At 39.6% G+C, this 20,368-nt stretch overlaps 1 protein-coding gene across 1 annotated transcript; it reads left to right on the top strand.

The window, feature by feature from the left end:
• Positions 1 to 982: 982 nt before the first annotated feature.
• Positions 983 to 19,867, top strand: tmem208 (transmembrane protein 208). Its single transcript, XM_053634880.1, has 6 exons — positions 983 to 1,189; positions 2,811 to 2,906; positions 2,989 to 3,042; positions 3,325 to 3,461; positions 18,618 to 18,702; positions 18,795 to 19,867. The coding sequence occupies exons 1-6, from the start codon at positions 1,184 to 1,186 to the stop codon at positions 18,930 to 18,932; spliced, it is 516 nt and encodes a 171-aa protein (XP_053490855.1). The 5' UTR covers positions 983 to 1,183; the 3' UTR covers positions 18,933 to 19,867.
• The last annotated feature ends 501 nt before the right edge of the window (positions 19,868 to 20,368 follow it).

The following is a 20,368-nucleotide window of genomic DNA, read 5'->3' on the forward strand; positions in this document are numbered from 1 at the left end:
ATGTACGGTCTATAATATGGAGTTATTCCCCTCTTTGCTGTTTTAATAACCTCTATTCTTCTGGGAAGGCTTTCCACTAGATTTTGGAGCGTGGCTGTGGGGATTAGTGATCATTCAGCCACAAGAGCAGGGATTAGGCAGTGATGTTGGGTAAGGATATCACATGATACTCTGGAGATGATGTGATCCAGTTCATACCAAAGGTATTCAGGTATTTTTTTCAATTCTACTCCTATTTAATGTGTATTCTTTCCTATCTGTTTTTTTTGTGTGTAATTGAGCTACTGTAACGAGGGAAATTCCCCAGTGTGGGATCAATAAAGTTTGATTTTATCTTATCTTATCTCATTCTACAGCATACAAAGACATCATATACAACTTTGTGGCAACAGTTTGGGGAAGAACTACACATGAGTGTGAAGGTCAGGTTTGAGATCGGCCAGTACAAAGTACAATAACTCAAACTTCATCATAGGGCAACACACAAACACAAACACACACAAACACACACAAACACACACACAGAGGCAATTTAGAGTAGCCATTTCACCAAGTCAGAAAACACCAGAGATTAAATGTTAACAGATCTGCATCTATACAAATGTTGCAAAACTCTTTTATCTCTCAGAATATTCATGAGGATTTTTTCTTTATTTTATTTTAAGATCCTGAAATATTGCGACTTTGTTTCTCACAATATCAGATAATATATATATATATATATATATATATATATATATATATATATATATATATTAATATATATATATATATATATATATATATATATATATATATAAACAACTTTATTTGGACTTTATCTCTATTTTTTCTCGAAAATCTCACAGCGAGAGTATTACCGTTTTACGCCAGATTGCGCGAGGGTACGTGCACTATGTTGCGCATGCGTACACCTCTGCGCATGCGATTTTAATACGAACACGTCAACTTTTCACAGCGTCTACTATCGTTGTTACAGCGGAACAGCTTACGTAGAATCCATGCGCCGGAAAAGCATTTTGTTTTTGCTGATGTGTAACTTTTGCATGAAGTACCACTTTATAGGATCTCATTGAGGTTGTAAAATATTGACTTTATTAGTATTTGTCAGTCGTAAATGCACAAAAGCAACGAATATTCTCCACGAGAATAACCGCAGCCCTGGAACTAGGGAGTGAATGAAATGGCGGTAGGTGCACATGTCTTCTAACTCACTGTGTGTAACGGCTAGTTTAGATGATCTTAAATCTTATGAGTCTTCACTGTAACATTTCTTCGCTGTAAGTTTATACAGAAGCAGATCTTTTAACATTTTTCTCTGGTGTTATATCGGTACTGTAGGTGAATGTGCTACTCTGTGGACACCTGATCATCACACCCATATGTAGTTCTTCCCCAAACTGTTCCACAAAGTTAGAAGTACACACCTGTGTAGAATGTCTTTGCACTCTGTAGCATTACAATCTCCATTCACTGTAACTAAGAGGCTCAGACCTGTTCCAGCATAACACTGCCCCTGTACACATAGCCAGCTCCACGGTTCCATGGTCTGCTTCCTGAAGCATCTCCCACCATTTGGACTTAACTTATTTTGTACCATCCAGTCAAACAGCTTCCACTACAGCTCAATAGGGTTGAGTGATTGCACTGACCGATAAGCTGACTGCTTCTTCCCTAAATAGGTTTTGCATCATTTGGAGTAGTACTTTGGGTCATTACTATGTTGTAGGATTGGCTCCAATCAAGTGCTGTCCACAGGGTAAAGGCATGGCATTGCAAAATGGAGTGATAACCTTCCTTGTTCAAGGTTCTTTTTACCCTGACCATCACACCAGACCATCCTGTTTTCTCCTCCATCTGCACATTCTGCACCTGACAAATCTCCGTGATCCAAACACCTCAAACTTAAAGTTGCCTGTCCATAACACCCTCCCCAACCCCCCATCGATTAAAGATGAGACGTGTTTTGTGGGTACTATTTAATAAAGTTTAATAAAGCTGCTAGCTAAGGACCTATGGGGCATCTGTTTCTCAAACTAGAGACTGTGATGTATTAATCCTCCCAAACAGCCTCCCCCTTCCCTTTATATCCTGGTTAGAGGATGTACTGTTCTGTGAAGGAGGTATTACACACCTTTTGTAAGATATCTTCAATTTCTTCACAGTTTCTCATGTGGAATATCCTCATTTCTCAAAACAACAAGAAGACTGGGGAGATTCTGAAGAAAGCTCTTAATTTTGGGCAGTTTTGAGACCAAAATCAAATCATAAATGTTGATGCTCCAGATACTTAAGTAGCCCAATGAAGCCCAGTTTTACTTCTTCTTTAAAAAGGACAATTTTCAGCTGTGCCAATGTAATTGCACAAAGGGTTTCGAATGATGACTTGGCCCATTAACATGAGAACTTAAGCTTAGCTAACACTAGCTATCACAAGAGTGACGGTTTCTGAAAATAGGCCGCGGGGAGTTTTTCCCTGCCACCTTCACCTCTGGTTTGTTTAAATGTAAATTTGATATCCAGGTTTTGTGTAAAACTGCTTTGTGACATTGCCCATTGTTAAAAGTTCTATGTAAATAAAATTGAATTAAATTCAAAAAGCCTAGCACCAACCAGCATGTTTTAAATACCATCCTATTTATGAATAAAGATTTCCTATAGAACATTTAAATAGATCTCATTGTTGCCTTATCTGGTTTCCCTACAAACCATTATTATGAAGGTCATTCTCATCTTGTCAACGGAGAAATGTGAGTCGCATAAACATAAATGTAGTGATTTGCTTCTGTGTGTTTATTGTTACTCTGCAGCCTAAAGGAAAGGTTGGAACCAAAGGCAAGAAGCAAATCCATGAGGAGAACAAGGCTACTCTGAAATTCTACACCAGGGTCATTATAGGAGCCAATGTAAGATGTGCTTTTGACTTTGTTACCTTAATCTTCAAATTAGCTTTGCCTCACAATTTTCATTTTTCCCCCCATACTTCAGACTGTGTACACAACTATAAATCTAATTTTCTGTGACACCTCCTTTTGGACCTGGGTAAGTACACACCGGATTTTGTCTTATTTTTTACTGGTAATGATAAAGTTGTGACTATTATTAATTAGTTCCTAGCACCATAGAATTTTGTAACAACAAAATACTTTCCATGAGAAGTGTTAAACTACTTTATTTTGGCTACCGAAACAGTAATTGTCCTGATCCTAGAGATCTATCTTTCTTCAGAGTTCAGTCCAGACCTGTATCCAGTATGTTCCCCTAACTCTTTGTTTTGTTTTTTTCTTAATAAATAAATCACATGTTGATGTGTTTTTATTCCAGTTCCCCTTGTTGTTTGCACTGGTGGTGTATGTTGGCAGCTATAGGTCCATGGCAACAATGGCCAAACCAGCATTTGCTGAGAATGGCTCTTTATTGGATGGAGGAATAGATCTCAACATGGAGCAGGGCATGGCGGAGTGAGTAAAAAAAAAAAAGTACTCCTGTAACTAGAAATGCACTGTGATTGAATGATTCTACATCAAAACACGAAATGTCAATCATACTTTTGCCATTGTTTGCTATTTTTTTAATTGCAGAATGCCAACAGTAACAAATATTTATAGTGGAGGATTAACACTATGAGCTAGAGATGTCTAAACGACCAAGACAACTGACTTATGCACAGGCATAACCAGACCATGAACCAGACCATGAATATTCACTTAAGTGTAAAGTGTCATGTGTTCATGGTCTGGTTACGCCTGTGTATAAGTCAGTTGTCTTGGTGCACTATTCAAATCTAGATGCAGCTAACCTGTGTGTGGTTCATGCCTCTGAGGTTGCCAGATTTTTCTTGAGTACAAGCATCAGAGGCAGGGTTCCTTAGTATCTCGTAGACCATCGCCTTGAAACACAAGCACTTAAAATTAAGCCTGAAAAAAATCACAGTTTTTGTGTCTTTGCTATCAAAGGAATACGATGTACACATACGTAAAAGCATGCAGTGATGCATGGGGGTACAGAGGGCAGAGTTGCCACCTCAATGCAGACAGATGATAAACAAACAGATAAAATGTGCATTTCAGGCTATAAGAAGCCAAGTCTACTATCAACTAGATATCTCTAAATTGTTTTTAGATGTGGGTCTGACTTGTATCAAACACAGCACCACCCAAATTTCTCTGTCTGGGGATTAATAAAGTATTATCTTATCTTATTATCTTATCTTAACACATTGTTGATTCAAAGCTGTGAGTACATTAAACTCCATCTTGCTAGAAATGATTGGCAAGTGGAAGGCCATATTGTTTAAAATTTTCATGTTTCTGAGCTTTAGATTCTGCTGAGTAATGTGACACTAATTTTGTGAAGATAGGGCAAAAATCCTTAGACTAGTTCACAAAAGTAGATTTAGCATATTATGCAAAGTATTGTAAATGTGATGGGCCAAAGCTGAATGGTCATAAAGGCACACTTGATGGTTTCAGCCAAATAATCAGTAGAATATTCACTGTATGCCTTATTTTACAAGATATGTGCTGGTATTTAGTGCAAAAACATGAACAGTGTTCCCAGTGGCCAATTTGAGTGAGAGTGCATAAATTACTAGATGCACCTACTGTTCACTGTTTGTGATGTCGGCTCAATAATAATCCTCAGAATCGTCCTGAACCTGCCATTCAAGTTTCGTGCGAATCCAGTCAACCAGTCCTGAGTTACAACAGTTTGATTAAACTAAGCTCTGACCCTCAAAGACTGACTGGTATGTGGCAACCATATTGTTTACAAATGTCAATATGTGAAACCATTTGTAAACAGTATGGTTTGCGGTCACAGGTGTGGACTGAACAATTAAGCTGATGGCTTAATGTGTACACTTTTTTTTTGACATGAGCACCATCATTACTTTCATATCTAAAGGCTCTTCTTATACTTTTCCTTCTGTTGCTTATCCTCAATGCGATTAGGACAGTTAGCATGCAATTTCCCCAGACAGACACCTGCTTTAGTATAACTGAGTGAGCTGAAACTTCTGTGCTTGCAGGTGTTGTTGGAAAAACTAGGATAACATGCAAGAATATGCCTGTGACTGGAAAAGAGGTATGCTTGTTTGCGTGTATAAACAGTGACACATGTGGGCTGATCAGAGTACTATAAAAATAAAAAATTTTCTGACAGCATATGTGATCCCAGTCTATTTGAATAGATGGCATTGAAAACAATCCCAGAAGCGAGTAAAGTTGGTAATAAAACCAAAGTACTGAGACCTGTATTGCACTTGCAGATAGGACTTGACACTGATTAGTCTGCTAACATGTGGGAGTAGGACTGGAGATAAAAACATCTTTCCCACATTGAGCACTTTAGTACAAACTATTCTAATACTGGGTAAGGCCTTCCTTTGCTCTGAAAACAGCTTCAGTTCTTTGTGGCATGGATTCCACCAGATGTTGGAAACATTCCTTTGAGATTCTGATCCATATTGGCACGATTGCATGATGCAGTTTTTCGGGTGCACTTTCATGTGGTGAATCTCCTGTTTTACCGCATCCCAAAGGTGTATTGGTTTCAGATCTGGTGACTGGGAATGCCACTGAAGAACACTGAACTCATTGTCATGTTCATGAAACATGAATAGGCTGTGGCATTCAAGTGTTGATTGATTGGTATTAACAGGCCCAAAGTGTGCCAAGAAAACATTCTTCACACCATTATGTCACCTGCACCAGCCTGGACGATTGGGTCCATGGATTCATTCAGTTGGTGCCTAATTCATCTGTTCTTGGCTGACAAGTGGAAACCAACGTGGTCTTCTGCTGTTGTAGCCCATCCGCCTCAAGGTTCTATGTGCTGTGCATTCTGAGACGCTTTCCTGCTTACTACAGTTGGTAGTACAGAATGGTTATCTGAGTTACTGTAGACTTTGTCGACTTGAACCAGTCTGGACATTCTCCATTGACCTCACTCATCAACAAAGTGTTCCAGTCAGCAGACCCGCTGCCCACAAGATGTTTTTTGTTTTTCGTACCATTCTGTGTGAACTCTAGAGACTGTTGTGTGTGAAAATCCAAGGATATCAGCAGTTATAGAAATACTCAAACCAGACAATCTGGAGCCAACATTCATGCTACAGTCAGAATCACTGTCTAAATCACATTTCCCCCATTCTGATGGTTAATGTGAACATTACCTGAAGCTGCTGGTCTGTATCTTTATCTTTATGATTTTATGCATTACACTGCTGCCACATGATTGGCTGATTTAGATAAATGCATGAGTGAGTAGGTGTACAGGTAAGACTGTGCTCAGTATATCTTAAAGTGATGTTTCAGCAGATTATTTATGCCATGTGCCAACCTTTTTGACTGTGGGGTGTTGAGGTTGTATACCTGTAAGTTCAGAAGTTAAATGTTAAGGCACTCTGGAGCCAGGAATAATGTTACTGAGGAGTTGGAATTTGCAAATTTGTCACAACAGAGATGATCCCGTTGAGAGCAACCCAGTTGGAAACCTGGGCCAACCTGCCCCAGGTCCCATCACAAGACCACCTCAGAGGAGGTCCGTGAGCTGCATCTCCCTCCCTACTTTAGTGTAGTTTTGTTGGTGTAGTAGTAGCCTACTCCACTGTTTAAAGTAATGTTTGGAGGCATTCTAGTTTCTATTTAGTACACCAGTATGCTACTTGGGACAGTACATGTGCCAATCTAGTTAACATGAGCAGTAGCACAAACTCAAATTGTTTAGGGGGAAATGGGCAATTCTTGTTACAAAGTGGCAAATTCCTTAATTTGTCGGTAAAATGTTTCATATATTTCTGAATGCTCTTCTGACTCTTTAGACTCATTAATCTTCGGACAGTGTTTGCAAAACACATGGGTCAGTAGGCCTGCAAGTGACTGATTTAGCTGTGTTAGAGTGTATTCAATTTTATTTGTATAGCGCTTTTTACAATAGACATTGTCTCAAAGCAGCTTTACAGAAATATCAACACGGTATACAGATATTAAAGGTGCGAATTTATCCCAACTGAGCAAGCCACTGAGTGGCGACGGTGGCAAGGAAAAACTCCCTAAGACGTTTTAAGAGGAAGAAACCTTGAGAGGAACCAGACTCAGAAGGGAACCCATCCTCATCTGGGTAACAACAGATATTGTGAAAAAGTTCATTATTAACTTATGTGAAGTCTGTATGGCCTTAGAAGCAGACGTAGTCCCAGCAGTCTGGAATTGGAGTAGATTAGAGCTCCATCCAGAGGCAGGACATCCGAAACGGATCAGGCAGGTCCGGAGATCAGAAAGGATCAGGATCTCTAGTATCTCCATAAAATTGTGTTTGGCTCGGCAGAAGGAGAGAGGGAGAGAAAAGATTATTAGGACTGTGCTTAGCATAACAGAAAGTCTAGTCAGGGTAGGCTTGAGTAAACAAATATGTTTAAAGCATAGACTTAAACACTGAGACTGTGTCTGAGTCCCGAACACTAATTGGAAGACTGTTCCATAACTGTGGGGCTCTATAAGAGAAAGCTCTTCCCCCTGCTGTAGTCTTCACTATTCTAGATACCGTCAAATAGCCTGCATCTTTTGATCTAAGTAGGCGTGGCGGATCATAGAAAACCAAAAGGTCGATTAGATACTGTGGTGTGAGACCGTTTAGTGCTTTATAAGTTAATAAAAGTATTTTATAATTAATGCGAGATTTCACTGGGAGCCAATGCAGTGTTGATAAGATCGGGGTGATATGGTCGTATCTTCTAGTTCTAGTTAGGACTCTAGCAGCTGCATTCTGGACTAACTGGAGTTTGTTTATGGAACTGGAACATCCAGACAGTAAGGCATTACAGTAATCTAGTCTAGAGGTGACGAATGCATGAACTAGTATTTCTGCATCATGTAGTGACAATATATTTCTTATCTTAGAAATATTTCTGAGATGAAAGAAGGCTATTCTAGTAATATTATCTACATGAGCATCAAATGATAGGCTGGAGTCAATAATCACTCCAAGGTCTTTTACTGCTGCACATGATGAAACAAAGTCGATCCAGAGTAACCATGTGATCAGAAAGATTATTTCTAGCTACACAGATCCTAATAAAAGTATTTCTGTTTTATCAGAATTAAGTAAAAGGAAGTTAGTTAACATCCAACGTCTAATGTCCTTTACACAATCCTCAACCTTACTAAGCTTCTGTCTGTCCTCTGGCTTCGCTGAAACATACAGCTGTGTATCATCAGCATAACAGTGGAAGCTAATTCCATGTTTACGAATAATTTGACCTAGAGGTAGCATATATAAAGTAAAGAGCAGTGGGCCTAAAACAGAACCCTGTGGAACTCCAAAGGTAACCTCGGTGTGCGTGGAGAAGTCTTCATTTACATCTACGAACTGATTACGTTCGGTCAGATAAGACCTGAGCCAGGAGAGGACTGTTCCCTTAATGCCAACAACATTTTCTAATCTATCAAGGAGAATAGTATGATCTATGGTATCAAATGCTGCACTAAGGTCGAGTAACACAAGCAGTGAGACACAACCCTGATCAGAGGCCAGTAGCAGGTCACTTACTACTTTAACTAACGCTGTCTCTGTGCTATGATGAAGTCTAAATCCTGACTGATACATTTCATGAATGTTATTCCTTTGTAAGTACAAGCATAACTGCTTTGCTACAACCTTTTCTAAGATCTTAGAGATGAAGGGGAGATTTGATATTGGTGTGTAGCTGGTCAGTTGAGAGGGGTCAAGGTCAGGTTTTTTTAAGAGGGGTTTAATAACTGCTAATTTAAGTGATTTAGGTACATAGCCAGTGTTTAGGGAAGAATTGATTATATTTAAAAGTGGTTCAGTTACTCCTGGACAAATCTGTTTAAACAAACATGTAGGTACAGGATCTAGTATGCAAGTTGATGAATTGGCTGAAGAGATCAATGAAGCTAGTTCAGTCTCTCTAAGGGGAGTAAAACACTCTAAATATTGATCTGATATTGCCATATTATCATCTAATGGGTTAGTTATAATACTGTCTGGTTTTAATTTAATAGCCTGAATTTCACATCTAATATTTTCAATCTTACCAATGAAAAATTCCATGAAATCTTCACTTCTATGTAATGATTGTGATTGAGTGTTTCTCTCTGTAGTGGTTTTATTCCTAGTTAATTTTGCTACTGTGTTGAATAGAAATCTAGAATTGTTTTTGTTATCTCCTATTAAGGTGGAGAAATAGATTTTTCTAGCATCGCTAAGAGATTTTCTATATTTCAGGAGGCTCTCCTTCCATGCTGTTTGGAATATCACCAGTTTGGTTTGACGCCATTTACGTTCTAATTGTCGAGTTGTCTGTTTTAAGGTACACGTTTGATTGTTATACCAAGGTGCTAGTTTTTTCTTTCTAATTATTTTTCTTTTGAGTGGAGCCACTCTATCTAGCATGTAGCGGAGTGTTGACTCTAAGCTTTCAGTTACCTGATCGAGTTCTATCAGATCTGACGGTGATCCAAATCTAATTGATGTCTCTGGGAGGTTATTTATGAAGCTCTGTGCAGTAGCTGATGTGAAAGTACGTTTTACGTAGTAGCGAGGCGAGGTGGAAATATTATGATCAATATGTATTATGAACGAGATAAGATAATGGTCTGAGACAACTTCAGACTGCAGAAAAATTACAATATTTTCTATACTTAATCTGTATGTTAGTATCAGATCAATAGTGTGACCACCATTATGAGTAGGTCCGATTACGTTCTGATTAATCCCTACTGCATCTAAGATGGACACAACTGCTATTCTCAGAGGGTCTTCCGGGTTATCAAAATGAATATTAAAATCACTGACGATTAATGCTTTATCTACAGACACAACCAGGTTTGAGACAAAGTCTGCAAATTCACTGAGAAATTCAGTATATGGCCCTGTGGGTCTGTAAATAATAATTAGAGGAATTAACTTATTTTTTGTGGCTACATAAGTTATACTGGTATAAAGAATTTCAAAAGAGTTGAATTTATGACTAGGTTTTTGTGTGACGCCTAGATTTTGACTGTGGATGAGACCAACATCTCCTCCTCTACCAGTTGAACGAGGCTGATGTACATAGCATTAAATGAAGCCAGTCCTCCTGGATAAAGTTATGTACTCGTTCGGTTTAATCCAAGTTTCCGTTAAACACATTAAATTACATTCCTGATCAGTAATGATTTCGTTAACAATAAGAGCCTTAGACGCAAGAGATCTAATTTTTAATAGTCCTAGCTTCAGATTAAAGGTGCTAGATGTGCATTCAGTATGATCTAATTTTATGTTAATTAGGTTACGAATACAGACTTTCCGAGATTTTCTCTGTATTTTTATAGCTCGGGGAACGGACACAGTCTCTATAGTATGTATTACAGGTGCTGGACTATTAATTGAACATTGATTATGAACGTTGTTACTGTCAACTGTTATTGGCAGTCACTTGGTGTGTAGCGCCTTGGAGATGTTGTCAGACAGCAGTTCCGCTCCGAGGCTGCTGGGGTGCAGGCCATCAGGACGAAACAACCTGGGACACCCCCAGAACAGATTCCAGTTATTAACAAACACCAGATTCTGTTCATTACACCAAGAAACTAACCAATCATTTAAAGCTAGAAGTCTACTGAACTTTTTCGGCTCCACATCTGTATGTGGGAAGAGGTCCAGAGACTATGATCTTCGCGGTGGGTGATCTGCCTTGTACCGTCTCTATCAGGCTGGAGAAGTCCCTCTTCAGAACCTCCGTCTGCTGCAGCCTGATGTCGTTTGTCCCCGCGTGCAGCACAACCGCTTCAATGCGCTCGTCCTTCTTCAGGATCCCGGATACCTGTGCAGCGACATCAAGGACACGAGCACCAGAAAAACAGTGTGTGCGCACCTTACCTTTAGATGAAGCGGCGCGAACGTTCCGCACAATGGAGTCCCTGACGTTCACAGCGTTAGATCTAGTCTGACGGAGAGGGGCGAAGCGGTTCCTGGTTGGAATCTCGAACACCGGAGCTGGAGAGGTCCTTGCCTGGGGTCCAGCCCGCGCCTTCCGCCGCTGGTTCACCCAAGGTCCGTGGTGTGTCGGCGCTGGCATGACGGAGACCTCGGCTGGGAAAGTCCTAGGTGCACGGTCCCTGCACAGAAAAACACATGGCATAGAGGGGCTGGGAGTGGAAATACCATGCTGTGTGCTTACCTTGGATGTGTAGACAGAGGCACAAGATGTTTCCAGCGCCGTTCGTCGCTCCAGCAGCTGGGCCTGCTTGTTGAGTAGGCCGCGGATCTGCTTCTCCACATCCTCCAGTTCCATCAGCACCATGTGAAGCTCGAGCGAGTCCTCATCTGCACTCAAAACTGGAGAAACAGCAGACATATTTGCTTTTTAAACAAAACAGCGATAAATGAGAAATGTGAAATGTAAACAAGGCTAGCGGTAGGTGATGCTAGCGGGCTACAAGCTAGTCGCGGATGTTTGTAAGAACAGATCAAATTTAGCGACAGCACAATGTTACGATTGTTTTATCTAAAGTAGTGTCAGTTATATTTGTATAACATAAGGTAAATAATTTTAAAGTATAGAGATTAGAAGAATTAATATAATAGCGTCAGCTCGAAGGACGCTGCTTCCTGCTTGACGCTGCTTCCTGCTTGACCTCCAAGGAAACAAGTGTAGAGCTTTTCTCCCTGCTCCTAATATTTGAAATGGGATGCAGGCACAAAACTTGAACAACCGTAGGTGTGGGTTATTAAAGCTTCAGCTTCATTTAGCCACAGTGTTGCCACTTTAGTTTAAAGCAGCTATATCACCCGAGACTGATAGTAATAGCAGGTTTGCATGCGACCCGAGACGTTCTGGAGATCTGAGCAACAATATCAAATCAAAGCAGCAACATTTTACATTGTTTGTCCAGCTGGGCAAGCATTTGTTACATTATTGTGAAGTGTATGTTATACACATAACATATACAGCTGTGGGGAAAAAAATTAAGAGACTATTGCAATTTTTTCTTAAATCAGCATCTCTACATGTATGACCATCATTCCATTCTGTCTGTTGAACTCCAACACAGGCACACCACCTGAATGAGGTACTGATTAGGTGATCACCTGAACCAGCTGTATGGCAAAGACAATGGTAGTACCTCAGAAGTAATTGGAATCATAAAATTATTATTTACCATGCCAAAAGAGATGAAGAGGAAAGTTTTGAGTGAGGAAAAGAAGTGTTCAGTTCTGGCTTTACTGGCAGAGGGATACAGCGAACGTTTGGTTGCTTCCATCCTTAAGATTTCAAAGGCAGTTCATAAGAACAAAGTCAAGCAGCAGACATCAGGGACAGCAAAGCTACAGACTGGCAGAGGGTGAGAACGACTCCCCACTGAAAGGGATGACCACCAGCTCATTTGAGTATCACTCAACAACCATAGGATGACATCAAGTGACTTACAAAAAGAAGGGCAAATGGCAGCTGGGGTGAAGTGCATGGTGAGGAAGGTTCAAAACAGGCTTCCAGGGGCAGGGCTGAAGTCGTGCAAAGCTAGAAAAAAATGACAAGCATATAAGAGCCAGGCTGAGGTTTGCAAAAGACTATAAGGATTGGACCGTGGAGAACTGGAGTAAGGTCATGTTCTCTGATGAGTCCAATTTTCAGCTTTGCTCAACACCTGGTGGTCTAATGGTTAGACGGAGACCTGGAGAGGCCTATAAGCCACAATGTCTCGCACCCACTGAGACATTTGGTGTAGGATTGGTGATGATCTGGGGGTGTCAGCAAGGCTGGAATCGGGCAGATTTGTTTTTGTGAAGGACGCATGAATCAAGCCCGTACAAGGTTGTCCTGTTAGAAAACTTGTTTCCTTCTGCTCTGACAATGTTCCCCAACTCTGAGGATTGGTTTTTCCAGCGGGACAATGCTCCATGCCACACAGCCATGTCAATCAAGGTGTAGATGTAGGAACATCAGATCAAGACCTTGTCATGGTCAGCCCAGACCTGAACCCCATTGAAAACCTCTGGAATGTGATCAAGAGGAAGATGGATGGTCACAAGCCATCAAACTAAGCTGAGCTGCTTGAATTTTTGTGCGAGGAGTGGCATAAAGTCACCCAACAGCAATTTGAAAGACTGCTGGAGAGCATGCCAAGACAAGTGAAAGCTCTGATTGAAAATCAGGGTTATCCCACCCAAACACATACCTATAAATAGTAAAACCAGAGAAACTAATAATTTTGCAGTGGTCTCTTAATTTTTTTCAGAGCTCTCTCTCTCTCTCTGTGTGTGTGTGTGTGTGTGTGTGTGTGTGTGTGTGTGTGTGTATAAATAATTAAATGTGGTGGCTTTCCAGTGAATGTAAGGCTTTTGATCAAATAGTTGAATAGTCACTAGGGGAAAATGTTTGGAATTGGAAAACATTGATCTCTTATACAGTCAGTTGGGTTTACAAGCCTGAATCTGGTTCAGATTGTAAAAGGAAAATCATTAAAAACCAAGACTGCTGTCAAAAATCCATGCACATGACATTTGATGCACGCTCCCCAGAGTGAAAGAGAGAGAGAGAGAGAGAGAGGAAAAGTGAGCGAGAGAATCTTAGGTCTCAAATCAAAACTTTTGAAATTACTTTGGATTCAATAAAAGCTCAGCAGGAAAGCTTGATAAAAGCACCACTATATGCAAAACCTGCCATAAAACACACTGGCAGCACCACAAACCATGCTCTACACCTACGAGGGAAGGATGGGTTAATGTAGGGGTTTCCAAATGACCCTAAATGCACATGATGAATTTTCTGCAACCCCAAGACTTGACTGCAGTGGTAGTTCAGTGGTTAAGACATTGGACTATTGATTGGAAGGTTGTGAGTTCAGATCCCAGCACTGCTAACCTGCCACTGCTGGGCCCTTGAGCAAGGCCCCTAATGGCTCAGTTGTATAAATGAGATAAATGTAAGTTGCTCTGGATAAGGGTGCCTTAAATTTATTTATTTATTTAATTCCAGATTTTTTTATTTAGGACCACTGTAACATCTGAACATTTTATGTGAGTAACATATTCCATGGACTTACCAGTCCAGTGGGAAAGGTGATTTTGCATTTTAATTCAATTCAGTTGTATTTATATAGCACTTATAATAATGGACATTGTCACAAAGAAGCTTTACAAAAATCTGGATATGGATTTAGATCCCTAATGAGCAAGCCAGAGGGGAAGGTGGCAAGGAAAAAATCCCTGAGACGACATGAGGCAGAAACCTGGAAAGAACCAGACTCATCCTCTTCTGCCTGACACCGGATAGTGTGATTATAAAACATCTTTGCTCATCTGTATGCTATAATGTCAAACAGTACATGTGTTGAAAGGATCCTCAGTATAACCATCAGTCATATTTGATTTCATTAGAGTTTTTAAGCTTTCAGTCTGTAGTAATAATAAATGTGACTTACAACCCTGGCAAAAATGATGGAATCACCACTCTTAGAGGATGTTCACCTGTTTTTTTTTTTTTGTTTTTTTTTTTTTACTTTGTAGCAAATAAACAAATCACAGATATGACACAAAACAATTTTTGTGTAAATAGCTGACTTCCTGAAGCATACCTCAAACAAGTTCAATGAGATTATTTTAATGACATATTTATTTCCAGATCAAGTAGAAGAAAAAATGGAATGACTCAATGTTGAGGAAAAAATGATGGCATCACCTTGTAATTTGCATTTCTAAAACAAATACCAGCACAAGTCTAAAAATGTAAATTAGTCTGCAGTTAAAAGAGAGTGCTTACCGACCTTAAGCTTGGACTTTTTGAAAGGAAACATGGCCTCGCCAAGAGAGTTGTCAACTGAAACAGTGGAAAGGATCATAAAACTCCTTCACGAAGGAAATCAAAAGATTTTGGTTGTTCCCAGTCAGCTGTGTTTAAAATTTCATCCAATTATAAACAAAATGGGAAGGTTATAAAAGGAAAACGTACGGGTTGACCAAGGAGGACAGCAAGCGTCAGGGTAGAAAACTCAAAGTAATGTGCCGTGAAAATTTAAAATGCACATCAAAACAAATGGGTGGAAACAGGAGTCAATGTTTGTGACAGAACTGTAAGAAATCGGCTGAATGAAACTGGGTTTACGTATAGAAAAGCCAAACAAAAACCAGCACTAACACCTAAACAGAAATAAACAAGGTTACTAAAGAGAAGCAGTCATGGAGTGTGGAGGATCGGATGAAAGTGATATTCGGTGATGAATCACGAATCTGCATTGCCCAAGGAGATGATGCTGGAACTTTTGTGTGGTGTCATTCTAATGAAACATATAAAGATGACCGCCTGAAGAAAACAATCAAATTTCCCCACTCATTTATGATATGGAGTTGCATGTCAGGTAAAGGACCAGAGGAGACCTCAACAGTCAATGCACGTTAAAATTTTGGACACTTTTCATCACCACCAAACCTATTTTCTGTCGATAGAATGAGAAGTCATTTTTCAGGATTATAAAGCATCTCATTAAGAGTGTTATGCCTTTCCTGAAGAAAAGCTTTATCAACTCAATGACATGGCCAGCAAACAGTCCGGATTGAGAATTATGGTGGAAATTTTTAAAATTGGTCCATGACAAGGCTCAATCCTGCAAAGCTTTGTCAAACACTAATTGAGAAAGTTGGAACCAGCCTGATGGAGATATTGTTTTTCATTAGTGAAGACCATGGATCAAAAAAATTCAGGCTGTTATAAAAGCCAGAGGAGGAGCAACAACATACTAATTGTGATTTTGTTGATGATTCCATAATTGTTTCCTCTACTTGATCTGGAAAAAAAATGCCATTAATTAAAACAATTTAATTAATTCATGAAGCCAGGATGTTCAGCTGTTAAACAAAAGTAGTTTTCATTGCAAGCTTTAGGCTATCCATGTGGGATGATCCTCAGCAGCATTTCTTGACACAGCTTTTCATAATGTCAGAAGGTGTTTGAAATGGCACAGCTCTTTCCATCGTCACATCCAGCTTCAACTGGTACATACGGAATAGCTACGCTGGAACCTAGATGCACAGTGAACGGTCCACAGCATTTCAGTGAAACCTGCATCTCTTCTATGAAAAACAAAGATTTAGGGAGAGAAATAATGTAGTGCTGATTCTCAGACAAAATAATGACAGTGAAGAAATTGTTCCCTACGGAGTCATAAATAGACCAAAAGACCAAAAACCTTTGTTACATTTAATTAAATAATTATTTAGTTCAATACTGAATTCAGTTGTATTGAATTTTTACTTGTTTTTAACCATGTTTTGAAATGTATCATCTGAGAAAGGGTGGTTCACATCCTCAATCACTACCTGCCATATCAAAATATACATAAGCCCAATCAGTTCAGATAGTAATCATAATGTCTGTGATGCTGCATTACAGTGGAGTCTACAGTGAGGGGAAAAAAGTATTTGATCCCCTGCTGATTTTGTACGTTTGCCCACTGACAAAGAAATGATCAGTCTATAATTTTAATGGTAGATTTATTTGAACAGTGAGAGACAGAATAACAACAAGAAAATCCAGAAAAACGCATGTCAAAAATGTTATAAATTGATTTGCATTTTAAGGAGGGAAATAAGTATTTGACCCCTCTGAAAAACATGACTTAGTACTTGGTGGCAAAACCCTTGTTGGCAATCACAGAGGTCAGACGTTTCTTGTAGTTGGCCACCAGGTTTGCACACATCTCAGGAGGGATTTTGTCCCACTCCTCTTTGCAGATCTTCTCCAAGTCATTAAGGTTTCGAGGCTGACATTTGGCAACTCGAACCTTCAGCTCCCTCCACAGATTTTGTATGGGATTAAGGTCTGGAGACTGGCTAGGCCACTCCAGGACCTTAATGTGCTTCTTCTTGAGCCACTCCTTTGTTGCCTTGGCCGTGTGTTTTGGGTCATTGTCATGCTGGAATACCCATCCACGACCCATTTTCAATGCCCTGGCTGAGGGAAGGAGGTTCTCACCCAAGATTTGACGGTACATGGCCCCGTCCATCGTCCCTTTGATGCGGTGAAGTTGTCCTGTCCCCTTAGCAGAAAAACACACCCAAAGCATAATGTTTCCACCTCCATGTTTGACGGTGGGGATGGTGTTCCTGGGGTCATAGGCAGCATTCCTCCTCCTCCAAACACGGCGAGTTGAGTTGATGCCAAAGAGCTCCATTTTGGTCTCATCTGACCACAACACTTTCACCCAGTTGTCCTCTGAATCATTCAGATGTTCACTGGCAAACTTCAGACGGGCATGTATATGTGCTTTCTTGAGCAGCGGACCTTGCGGGCGCTGCAGGATTTCAGTCCTTCACGGCGCAGTGTGTTACCAATTGTTTTCTTGGTGACTATGGTCCCAGCTGCCTTGAGATCATTGACAAGATCCTCCCGTGTAGTTCTGGGCTGATTCCTCACTGTTCTCATGATCATTGCAACTCCACGAGGTGAGATCTTGCATGGAGCCCCAGGCCGAGGGAGATTGACAGTTCTTTTGTGTTTCTTCCATTTGCGAATAATCGCACCAACTGTTGTCACCTTCTTATCAAGCTGCTTGGCAATGGTCTTGTAGCCCATTCCAGACTTGTGTAGGTCTACAATCTTGTCCCTGACATCCTTGGAGAGCTCTTTGGTCTTGGCCATGGTGGAGAGTTTGGAATCTGATTGATTGATTGCTTCTGTGGACAGGTGTCTTTTATACATGTAACAAGCTGAGATTAGGAGCACTCCCTTTAAGAGTGTGCTCCTAATCTCAGCTCGTTACCTGTATAAAAGACACCTGGGAGCCAGAAATCTTTCTGATTGAGAGGGGGTCAAATACTTATTTCCCTCATTAAAATGCAAATCAATTTATAACAGTTTTGACATGCGTTTTTCTGGATTTTCTTGTTGTTATTCTGTCTCTCACTGTTCAAATAAATCTACCATTAAAATTATAGACTGATCATTTCTTTGTCAGTGGGCAAACGTACAAAATCAGCAGGGGATCAAATACTTTTTTCCCCTCACTGTAAATGCTATTTTCTCCCTTTTGACTTTTTGGGGTACCCAAATTAAAAATACTATAACTTTACCTGTGTTTGAGATACATGCAAAAGAGAAACAGTTTTTTAAAAATCCAGTCACCGTGGCCTAAAAGTATTAGGACACTTAAGCCACACTTACAAATGTATGGATCTCACTGCAGTAGAAAACATGACAAACCAAGTGGCATTTATTTTAAAGAAAGATCACACATGTACACTTCAAGTGCAAGATTTCCCAGAAAAACAGATTATTTGATTGTTAAATTAAAAATAAATAAATAAATAAATAGATAGATATACTGTTCAAAATGAAACCAAAGGTATTTAGACACTCAATGGAGGCTTAATTACAGCCCAGTTACAGTGTTTTAGTAATTAGTTTGACGTCTGGCATGCAGTCAACCAAGTTTTCTAACAGTAGTTATGAAATGTTACCTCAAGTTTCAACCAACAAAACTTTCAGTTCTTCCTCACTTTCCTTTCCGTGTCCAAATACCTTTTGGGGCCACTGTTTATATAGATTTCACACACACAAACACATGCTAATGTCCATAATGTGTAATCGTCTGTAAAAATGTGTTTGTATTTCCTTGCAGACATCTTAAAGATGTTATCCTGCTGACAGCTATAGTTCAGGTCCTCAGCACCCTCTCCTTCTATTTCTGGTACCTGTGGCTTTTGGTAAGACCCATATTTGGCGGTTCATAGTTCCATGTGAAGCACAGAATAATTTTCCTTTTCTCACTGGCTTTTCTCATTTTCTCTTTATTCAGGCACCTGCTCGAGCTGTGCAGTTATTGTGGACAAACTTTCTAGGTCCCTGGTTTTCTGCTGAGTCTTCTGCACCTGCAGAGGAGGTTAATGAAAAGAAGCAGAAACGACAGGAAAGACGACAGATGAAGCGATTCTAGTTACTTCGCTACTTTTTATTTTTATCTTCGTTGTAGAAATAAAGCAACACTCATTTGTTATGGGACAGAAGTCCATTTAATTTCTTACTATTTCTTCTCAATGTTCTCTCAATTTACTTTATTTTTCTTATTTCTACCACTCTTCCAGTCTGATGCTCAGAGGTCACCAAAGTTAATGTTCATGGAGAAATTTATATGCACTTACTAGGTAAGAAGTAAGTTGTTGACTGTGGGATGTGTAGGCTGTGAACGGTACATGTGTCACATCCTTCATTCTGGCTCAGCATTTTTACAGCTTTTCTAAAGGGGAGGAATCTAATGTTGAACATTGAAAACTTGGGAAAGTAAAAAAATTATAATCACCTTATATGAGGGCATTCACTTTATCATAGAATTCTAATCTTATTCAAGCTTTAGTGATGTCAAAAATATTTCTATTTTATTTGCGAGGCAACTAGCTTCATGAACGTGCTGCATGTCTGAGGAAACAGTCTTAAGATAGGGAATTTTAGTTTATATTTCAGTTTATATTTACAAGAACTGATGGAGAAATAAAGTTTTATGAATCAAGTTTTTACCGTGTATTGAAAAATAAATTGCTCAGAGCACTAGTAAACAGTGCACACTGGTGGTCCCTAGCAGGAAATGGAGGCCCATAAGGGACCTTCTTTTTTCATTCTTACTAAACAATCTTAAATCAAGTGGGCCAGAAATGTTAAAATTAAATAAAAATACTGCTGTATTTATTTCCTTCTTTCTTCCTACACATATTTTTATATACATTTATCTATATTTATTTTTGCACTTCACCCTTAAGAATGCCAATAAGATGACTAACCTTAATGTAACATGCTGTTGGTTTATGGAGGGTCTTTTTGCTATTTGTAAGGATGAAATGTCTATACATGCGATATAAAGATGTAATTTTGTGTACATATGCATGCTTCAAACATGCTTCTTTTTGATTTTTCATAAAATGAATTAAGCATCAGTGTGTGATGATATACAGCGTCATCCATATATGCCTGGTGACTTAATTACATCCAATGATGACCAACCTCCATATGGTGGGTAACGTGGGTAGTTTGTTTCTGGTGCTGACTTGTCACAACAATGCAGTCAAGAATACGGGTTAGAGAGACTGAAGTTCCCACATCTTATGTATGTCTAACCTGTGTGTTCTTATGCTATGTGTAGTATCATTTTAATACTTAATTTCATGGCAAATCATGGGGTGATTTTCATAAGGAGAGGAAATAGCAGCCTTATATTATTCTGTGTGACACACACACACCTAGGCATAGTTGGGTCGTCTGCCGAACTGCCTGTTTATTCTATATGATTCCGTATAACTTTTATATATTTGGTCACTGTGGCTTTTGTTTACATTGTTTAATTGTATTCCTGCCCAAATATTGCCATCCCTTCGTGTCGAC

Source organism: Ictalurus furcatus, chromosome 10, assembly GCF_023375685.1.
Source record: "Ictalurus furcatus strain D&B chromosome 10, Billie_1.0, whole genome shotgun sequence".
In the NCBI taxonomy this organism is placed as follows: domain Eukaryota; kingdom Metazoa; phylum Chordata; class Actinopteri; order Siluriformes; family Ictaluridae; genus Ictalurus; species Ictalurus furcatus.

Excerpts from the sequence above, each read along its gene's own strand:
- tmem208 (XM_053634880.1), top strand. Across the intron at positions 2,907-2,988 it reads GGGTCATTATAGGAGCCAAT|ACTGTGTACACAACTATAAA; the intron begins GTAAGATGTGCT and ends CCCATACTTCAG. Across the intron at positions 3,043-3,324 it reads ACACCTCCTTTTGGACCTGG|TTCCCCTTGTTGTTTGCACT; the intron begins GTAAGTACACAC and ends TTTTTATTCCAG.